The sequence below is a fragment of the Belonocnema kinseyi genome, chromosome 2 (assembly GCF_010883055.1).
Source record: "Belonocnema kinseyi isolate 2016_QV_RU_SX_M_011 chromosome 2, B_treatae_v1, whole genome shotgun sequence".
NCBI classification, from domain to species: domain Eukaryota; kingdom Metazoa; phylum Arthropoda; class Insecta; order Hymenoptera; family Cynipidae; genus Belonocnema; species Belonocnema kinseyi.
In genome coordinates, this window is record NC_046658.1 from 133,565,194 (window position 1) to 133,575,008 (window position 9,815).

The 9,815-nt window shown below is 23.0% G+C and overlaps 1 protein-coding gene across 2 annotated transcripts in view; it reads left to right on the forward strand.

Moving 5' to 3' along the window:
• Window positions 1–1,074: 1,074 nt before the first annotated feature.
• LOC117167569 (growth hormone-inducible transmembrane protein-like) overlaps window positions 1,075–9,815 on the forward strand; it is a 20,184-nt gene continuing 11,443 nt past the window's right edge. The window contains exons 1-2 of one of the 2 annotated variants that reach the window (XM_033352602.1): window positions 1,075–1,190; window positions 1,435–1,647. In XM_033352602.1, the coding sequence (XP_033208493.1) occupies window positions 1,455–1,647 (193 nt within the window). In that variant the 5' untranslated portion in view covers window positions 1,075–1,190; window positions 1,435–1,454. The other variant, XM_033352603.1, reaches the window with a different exon arrangement.

Genomic DNA, 9,815 nt, shown 5'->3' on the forward strand with positions numbered 1-9,815 from the left:
CGTCTCTCTATGTTTGGAGTTCCTTATAAATGCTTCCTTTTCTTCATCCCATAACCCTCCCCCTTGTTCGCCAGTCCATGCATTTAAGTCGCCCCCTATTAATACCTTTATAGTTAAAAATTCATTTAATTCGTTGAAAATTTAATTATTTATTTCAAAATTCAGTTATTTACCTGAAAATCTGTTTAATTTTTATTAAATTTTTAAAAATAATTTATCTCTTTTTTGTTGCTTGAAAATTTACCTTTTAATTGATAATGCAACTGTGGCTAAAAATCCATCTTTTTGGGTGGAAAATTATTCTTCTTGTTTGAAAACTCGTTCATTTCGATTGTCGGGAATCGATTGTTTGGCTCTCAGCCTACGTCACTATTTTAAATACCCATCTCTAGTCATCTGCGCTAGTGCTCCCAATTTTGGGAACTTTTTGAACTGCGCTTGCGTAGCGCCGGCAACACAATTGCTTAGCGTTAGCGTGAGCATTTAAAATTATATAAATATTCAAATTCAATATTTATGATAAATAATGATTGAGGAATGCATCGAAAGTAATTTCCTAATTTTAAAATAGAATTTTGGAGTGATAGACCAAACAATAATGTGAATTTATTGCGAAAAACGTTATAAATTCTGACTTCAGAAAAACAATATTTTTAATTTATATTTGGTAATTTTAGTAATTTTCTTTTTAGTCACATTGTTGAGAATGAAAAAAATAAATTAAATTATAGACTCGGCAGATACGAGGGTAATCATTGCGATAAAAGACAATGATTCCTTTCTCTAAACTCGCAATTCATAACGTCTTATCATTATTTTTAATCTGTCGATGAAAAATTCTATTTTAGGATTTAAGAATGACTTTTGATTTTTTCGCAATCATTATTTATCATAAATATTAAGTTTGAATATTAATATAATGTAAAATGCGCGCGCTAACAGTAACCAATCGGGTGGCCGGCACGACGCAAGCTCAGTTCAAAAAGTTCCCAAAGATCTGCGCGAGATTTTCCTAAACTAGTCTCGAGCGTAGCGATACCTTTGTTTCCACCCACCTTGGTTTCGAGTCTAGAAACTTCATTGACATGCGCAGATCGCATATTGTCATTTATATTTTATAACATCTGACAATTTCTGACAATTTCCAGAATTCACTCCAATCGAGAACAATTGAACGTATATTGCATCATGTGAGTAAACTTCAGAATCATTGAAAATTTTCTCGTGACAAAATGCATTGGCATCAAATAATGTCATTTGTAAAATATCTAAATAATTTGAAGTCATCTCTTGCCTAAAATTGAACCATAACCTCCATTCCAACAACGTAGTTGCATCATTCGTACGATATTGATTTTTAATTTCAAAAATTGAAAGAATGTCAATCCTTTGTGATTGAGATATCTATCGTCTTTTGTATTTTCGACTTTTTAGATACCAAACGAAATCTAAAAATGTTGATCCTGAAAGTGTGTCGTTCGTCGCTTTCTCCGCAAGTAACGAGCCTCTTGAAAGCTCCAAAAACTGTACTTCCTAGAGCCCAGGTTGCCAGATTATTCGCGAGCGATGGAAGACAAACTTTTACTCGATCTGCTCGTGCCCGAGAAAGCCTCGTCGAGAAGGTCGCAAAACCCGCAGGTGAAACTGGTGAGTTCATTTTTTCACGTTTGCGTTATTTAATTTATTTCTCGAGTTTAAATATAAAAAAATACATTTTTGTTTTCCGATTTCTACGGTGAAATTCCAAATTTATTATATATTTTATACATTTTTTTTAATTAAATTTTTCTGTAACTGCGTATGATATCAAAATAATCTGATAAATATCTGTGAGAAAAACTAGGAATTATGTAAGAGATCGCGTTTAATTTACGTCACGGAATATTATCTTTTTAGTAGTAAATTTTATTATTGCTTTGAAATTTTATTTTTCGGTTAAATTTAATATTTTGGCGTTGAAAAGAGAAGTGAAATTCTTTCTGGATGAAAATTACACTATTTTATTTTCTTTTTTCTTTCTTTAATTGAAAATTCATCTATTTTAAGAGAAATTTTATCTTTCTCAGATAAAAATTCACCTATTTGGTTAAAAATTCAACTATTTTGTGTGAAAATTTAACTATTTCGTAGAAAATATACTTTTTGTCTAAAATTTATATTTTGGTGTTGCAAAATGAACTGAAACTTTTTCTGGATGAAGGTTTGACTTTAAAAAAATGTTGTCTTTTTTTAATTAAAAATTCCTCTATTTTGGTACAAATTTGAAAGGAAAATGAAATTCTTTCTGTTTGAAAATTCCCCCTTTTTTAAATAAATTTTTTAAGAGAAAATTTCATCTTTTTGGATAATAATTGATCTATTTGGTTGAAAATTAAAATATTTTGTTAAAAAGTTATACTTTTTGTATGAAAATTTAACTATTTCGTAGAAAATTTATATTATGGTGTTTCAAAATGAACCTAAATCTTTTTCGGATGCAAGTTTAACTTTAACAAGTTTTTTTTTTTTTAACAAAAATTCCTCTTGGTACAAATTGGAAAGAGGAATGAAATTTGTTCTGTGAGAAAAATTCCACTATTTTTTGAAAAAATAAATTTTTTAATTAAAGATTAATCGGTTTTAAGAAAAATTTCATCTTTTTTTGATAAAAATGCAACTACTTGATTAAAATTAAACTATTTTGTTAAAAAGTTGTATTTTTGGTGTGCAAATTTAACTGTTTTGTAGAAAATTTACTTTTTGCTTAAAATTCATATTTTGGTGTTGAAAAATGAACTCTGAATCTTTTCCGGATCAAAGTTTAGCTTAAATTTTTTTTTAAATTTTAAAATTAAAAATTCCTCTATTTTGGTACAAATTTCATCTTTTTTGGATAAGATTGCTATTCTGTTAAAAATTCCTTCTTTTTCGTTAAATAAATTCGTCTTTATGGATTGAAAATTCAAGTTTTTTTTTTAAATAATTAGTTGAATTGTTATTTTTTTCAATTTTAACATCATTCAGTTTACATTGCGCAATTCGATTTGAACAACAAAAAAAAGAAGATTTTTAACGAAAAATTAAAATGTTAATATCAATCTAAAAATATATTAATACTGAATAAAACGTTTTTGAATTAAAAAAAAAACAGAATTATTAATTTTTTTATTCGAAAATTGATTTTCTAAAAAAAATGTCTATAAAATAGTTCAATTTTAATCGAAAGAAATTAATTTGCAACTAAAAATAAATTTTGTGATCAAAACTTAAATAATTAATTTTTCCGTTTAAAAAATAATATTTTTAATAAATTAGGTAAATTTTTCACAAAGTGCAAGAAGAATAATTTTTAAAAAAGTAAATTTTCGAACATAGTTGAGCTTTTAACTATAAAGATCATTTTTCGAAAAAGGAGAAACGAATTTTTGAAAGATTAGTTAAATTTTCAACTGAAAAATGATTCTTTAACCAAAAAGATTAACTATTAAACATCATAAATTTTAAAGAAATAATGTAATTATCTCATGTGAAAAATATCAGGTTTCAATAAAAATTAAAAATACATTTTTAAACCATAAAGAAGAAACTTCAACCGATGCAATTTCAATCACAAGCAGTTAAATTCAAAAAAATAAAAAAGAAACGATTTTTCTTGAAAACAGTTGGTTTCTCAATTTTAACGAAAGAAATTAATTTTTAACTGAAAAAGATAAATTTAAAAAAAAAAGTTCAATATTCAGTCAAAAAAATAAGTTATTAAAAAATAATAATTTTTAACAAAATCAGTACATTTTTAACCGTTTTAAACTTTTCGAAGCAAAAAAAAGGAGTTTCAACAAAATAGTTGAATTTTCAAAAAAACAAAATAAGTTAAAGAAAAAAGAGAATGAAAAAAGTTAAATTTTTTGCTAAATGAATTAGTTTTCAATAAAGAGAGGCGAATTGTCAATAAAATATATAAATTTTAAACCAAAAGATTTATTTCTCAACTAAAAAAGATAAATATTCAACCGAAAATGGAAGAGTTAAATTTTAATTTAATTAATTTTTGACAAAAAAAAACTAAGTTTCACTGAAATCTTTTTTTAGTGTCTTTTAAAAAAATTAGTTGAATTGTTTTCTTTTTCAATTATGACATAATAATGTATTTGTAATTAAAGGCTTTTAGTAAATTAAAAATATTATTTCAATCTAATATATTCCATTTTTAATCCATTCAATTTCAAATTTTTCAATTAAGAAAAAGAATAATTATTTAATATAAAGCAATATTTTAATTTTTATTTAAGACAAATGAATTTAAACTAAATATTTAGCATTAAACAATTTGAAACTAAATTATTTGTCGAAAAAATTTAATTAATTTTAAGAGATATTTAGATATTTTAAAAAGATTAAAAATTAATTTACAACTTCAAATGATTTAAACTAAGTGTAGATTTTTGCAGATTAAAAAAAAATGTTTTTCAACAATTTTGAAAGTTATTTTTAAAAATTTTTTTTTAAATTTCCGTAAGACTCTTATGAAAATTGAAAACTATTTTTCATATTGAAATATTATTTTAAAAGAATATTCTAAAAGATTTTCCAAATTTTGAAGCTTTTCAAGGATGTTTAAACTGCTTAAAATAAAAATAATTTAACTTCTGATTTAAGAAATGTTTTATTTGAATATTATTGTTTTTATTATTTTATTATAATTTTTATAAATTTACGTGTAAATTATTGAGCAATTGAATGCAACATTTTTTGATTAAAAAAAGTTTAAACTTCAATTTAAAAATTTTAAAATTCAAGCGTTCTATTTTGAGTGCTTTAATTTTTAGTTTATTTTTTATTACTGCAAATGGAAAAACTTAGCTTTAGAGTTCAAATTTTTTTATTTTATTGACCGTGAAAAATGTTTGCGAAACTTTTTCTTTGGATGAAAATTTGTCTGTTTTAGAAGAAATTCATCTTTTTAAAATAAAAATGCAACGATTCGGTTGAAAATTCAACCTCTTTTTTTAAATTTTGTCTTTCTGATCTTAAAATTCACCTGCTTTAGCAGAAATTACATCTTTCTTGGATGAAAATGCAAATGTTGGTTCGAAAATTCAATTTTTTGTTGTTGAAAAATCATAATTTTTGGTTGAAAATTTATCTATTTCGTAGAAAGTTTACTTTTTGTTTAAATTTAATATTTTATCGTTGGAAAGGGGAATAAAATTCTTTCTGTATGAAAATTTCACTTTTTTTTTTAATCAAAAATTTCTTCAATGCAAAATTCATCTGTTTTAAGAGATATTTCATCTTTCTTGGATAAAAATTCAAATATTTGATTGAAAATAAAGTTATTTTGTTAAAAAGTTATACTTTTTCTATGCAAATTTAAATATTTCGTAGAAAATTTACTTTTTGTTTAAAATTTATATTTTGGTTTTGAAAAATTAAATACAATATTTCCTGGATGAAAGTTCAACTCAAGAAAAAAATGTTATTTGATTAAAAATTCCTCTATCTGTATACAAATTTCATCTTTTTTGGATAAGAATGCAGTTTTGTTAAAAATTCATTCTTTTGGTTGAAAATATTCGTCTCTTTGGATTAAAAATTCATCTTTTTTTTATAGAAAATTATTTTATGCTAAAAAGTTCATATTTTTATCTTGAAAAGAAAAGTGGAATCTATTTGTCTGAAAATTGATCTTTTTAATTTAAAAATTCATCTGTATTTGCAGAAATTTCATTATTTACAAAAAAATAAAAAATTTCATTTTTTGGTTAAAAATTATTCTTTTTTTTGCTTGAGTATTAGAATTTTTTTATTATTGAAGGAAGATTGAAAATTAAACTGTTTAGTTAAGAAGTTTTTTTTTTTTTTAATTTTTCTTTTTAGCAAAAAAGTTAAATTTCTAACAAGTGGTTAGTTATTCAAATAATTGTTTCAATTTATAAACAATTCGTTGAATTTTCTAAAAGAATAGTTGCATTTTCAAATATAAAGTTTAATTTTGAAGTAGAAAATTTTTTTTACCAAAAATGAAATACATAGTTATATTTTCCGTTTAAAAATTAATTTTGAAAAAAAATCTAATATTTAAAATGAAAAAGAAAGATGACTTTTTTACCATAATGTAATAGTTGAATTTTGAACTAAAAAAAAAATCTTTCAGCAAAAATACATGAATTTTACGCACAAAAAACTTAATCTTCTACCAAGTAGGTAATTTTTTAAGTAATGAGTGACATTTTTAACTAAAGAAATACATTTTTCAATAAAATAGATTTGCAACCAAATAGTTAAATTTTCTTCTAAAGTAGTTAAATTTTCAACCAAAATAATTAAATTTTTGATCAAATAGTTGAATTTTTAACCAAATATAGTTCAGTTCGTAAACAAAACAGCTGAATTCTCAAACAAATTTTAAGATTTCGAATACAAAAAATGACTCAACAAAGTATATAGTTGAATTTTTATTATGAATCTTCAACCAAAAAATTAATTGACTACTAATTTGTTAATTATTCAAGTAAATAGTTAAATTTTTAACCAAATAGTTTAATTTTAAACCCAAAAAATTATTTTTCCCACCAAAAATGGACTAGTTACATTTTTTGTTTAAAAACTTAAACTTTGAACAAAAAAACAGATTTTTTATTAGTTAAAATGGATATAAAAAATACAATTTTTTAACGGAAGAGTTTAATTGATACACAAATGATGAATTTTCAAATGAAAAAAGATTAATTTTATAGTTTATACCCAAAAAAGACCGATTATCAACCAAATACATGAATTTTAGTTTATAAACTTAATTTTCAAAAAAAAAAGTATTTCCTACAAGTTGAAATTACCAAAATAATTGAATCTGCGGACAAAAAGATGAATTTTTATAAAAGAAGATTGCTTTTAGTAAATTAAAAATATTATTTCAATCTAAAATTTCCATTTTTAATCCATTCAATTTCAAATTTTTTAATTAAGAAAAAGAATAATTATTTAATATATAGCAATATTTTAATTTTTATTTAAGACAAATGAATTTAAACTAAATATTTAACATTAAACAATTTGAAACTAAATTATTTGTGGAAAAAATTTAATTAATTTTAAGAGATATTTAGATATTTTAAAAAGATTAAAAATTAATTTACAACTTGAAATGATTTCAAATGATTTAAACTAAGTGTAGATTTTTGCAGATTAAAAAAAATTTTTTTCAACAATTTTGAAAGTTATTTTTAAAATTTTTTAAAAAAATTTCCGTAAGACTCCTATGAAAATTGAAAACTATTTTTCATATTGAAATATTATTTAAAAAGAATATTCTAAAATATTTTCCAAATTTTGAAGCTTTTCAAGGATGTTTAAACTGCTTAAAATAAAAATAATTTAACTTCTGATTTAAGAAATGTTTTATTTGAATATTATTGTTTTTATTATTTTATTATAATTTTTATAAATTTACGTGTAAATTATTGAGCAATTGAATGCAACATTTTTTGATTAAAAAAAGTTTAAACTTCAATTTAAAAATTTTAAAATTCAAGAGTTCTATTTTGAGTGCTTTAATTTTTAGTTTATTTTTTATTACTGCAAATGGAAAAAAATTTAGCTTTAGAGTTCAAATTTTTTATTTTATTGACCGTGAAAAATGTTTAATTTTAAACCCAAAAAATTATTTTTGCCACCAAAAATGGACTAGTCACATTTTTTGTTTAAAAACTTAAACTTTGAACAAAAAAACAGATTTTTTATTAGTTAAACTGGATTTAAAAAATACAATTTTTTAACGGAAGAGTTTAATTGATACACAAATGATGAATTTTCAAATGAAAAAAGATTAATTTTATAGTTTATACCCAAAAAAGACCCATTATCAACCAAATACATGAATTTTAGTTTAAAAACTTAATTTTCAAAAAAAAAAAAAGTATTTCCTACAAGTTGAAATTACCAAAATAATTGAATCTACGGACAAAAAGATGAATTTTTATAAAAGAAGATTGATTTTATAGTTTATTGCAGTTGAAAAATTATCTTTTTTATTGTAAGTTTCGTCTTTTTGGTAGAAATTAATCTTCTTGTTTCAAAATTTATCTTGTTGGCTAAAAATTTAATTATTCTAGTTATAACTGTTCAGTTAAAAATTCATCCTTGTGGAAATGTTTCTTCTTCAACATGATATATTTTTTTAAACTGAAAATGTAGCTATTTCAATTGAATACTTCTTTCTTTTCACTTAAAAATTTATCCCTTTGGCTGATCATTTATTTAATAATAATAAACTTGAAATTTGAATATTCAAATTTTGGTTAAAAAGTTATCTTTTCTAGTTGAAATGTTGTCGTTTTTTGTTGGAAATTTAATTATTATAATTAATGATTGATATTTTACTTGAAAATTTATCTGTTCGGTTGAACGATAATTTTATTATAATACTAAACTAAAAATGTAAATATCCAATTTTTGGTAGATAAATGATATTTTTTAGTTCAAAAATTCGGGGTTTTAGTAGAAATTAATATTCTTGATACAAAATTTATCTTTTTAGTTGTATATTTAATTATTCAAGTTATTCAATTTTTGGTTGGGAAATAATATTTTTCATTTTTTTTATTATAAATTAATTTTCTTCATTGAAAATCCAGCTCTTTGGTCAAAAATTTAATTATAAAAGTCAACAATTCATCATTTTAAGGTATTTTTAAAACTTCAAAAGCATTTTCTAAAGCTATTCATTTTAAATATTTTAGGATAAAGAATTTTTTTAAGAAGATCGGAATATACGAAACGATTTTACAGTATCTATAAAAGATTTTATGGAATTTTAAAAGATTTTACAGGATTTTATATTTTCGAGAATTGTAAAGATTTTAAGGGACTTTATAAAATTTTTAGTGGATTTCAAAAAATGTATTCATGACACGTGAGGTATTTTGTAAGATTTCAAATGTTTTATGGAATGTAAAAATATGTCTAGAAATTGTAATAGATTTTGAATCATTTTAAGAGGTTTCAAAGTTATAGGAATATTTAAGAATAAAGAATATTCCAAGCTTTCAGGAAATATCGTCAGATCTCATATAACTTCTTGGGATTTAATAATATTTTAGTAGCTTTTAAAAAATGTATTCAAGAAAAGTGAGGTATTTCGTAGGTTTTCAAATATTTGATTAGTTATAAAATTGTTTTTTGTTGTTGTTATAATTGTCCCTGAATTCTTATTAATTTATCCTGAATTCATTTAAGTCACAAGAATTGAGGAATTTCGTAGAGTTGCAAAACCTTTAAGAAATTTTCAAATATTTTTTTCAATTACACAGTCACACACAAAAAAAAGTGTGCGCATCTGGTAACAAAACATACGTATTTCTATGGATTTTGGGGCGCTGAATTCAAATTCGATATCAAAAATCACCCATCACGTCATGGTTGAGTCATAACCTCAAAAAATGACGAAAAATCATGCACTGAGGCAAATAAATTTCAAAATAATGCCAGTGATGCAAATTTTCACTTCAAAAACATGTCGACAACTGTGAAGGATAAACCTTTGCCTGATATCAACTTATTTAACATAACTTTACCCAACAGAACCTGACCTCACCTAACCTGAATTGACAGAAATTTATTGAACTACACCTCTGGAAGCATATTTTTCCAGTAGCAAATGTGTGCTACATCGAATGGGTCAACTCGAACCTAACCTAGAAATAAATCTAACCTAGCCTAATCTAACCTTACGAAACACAATTAAACTGATTTTGTTGTCCCGTTGTGTTTGCGGTACCGTTTCATTCAGCTTCGGCTTAACCTACATAGAGGTTTAACCTATCCTAACCTAACAAAAC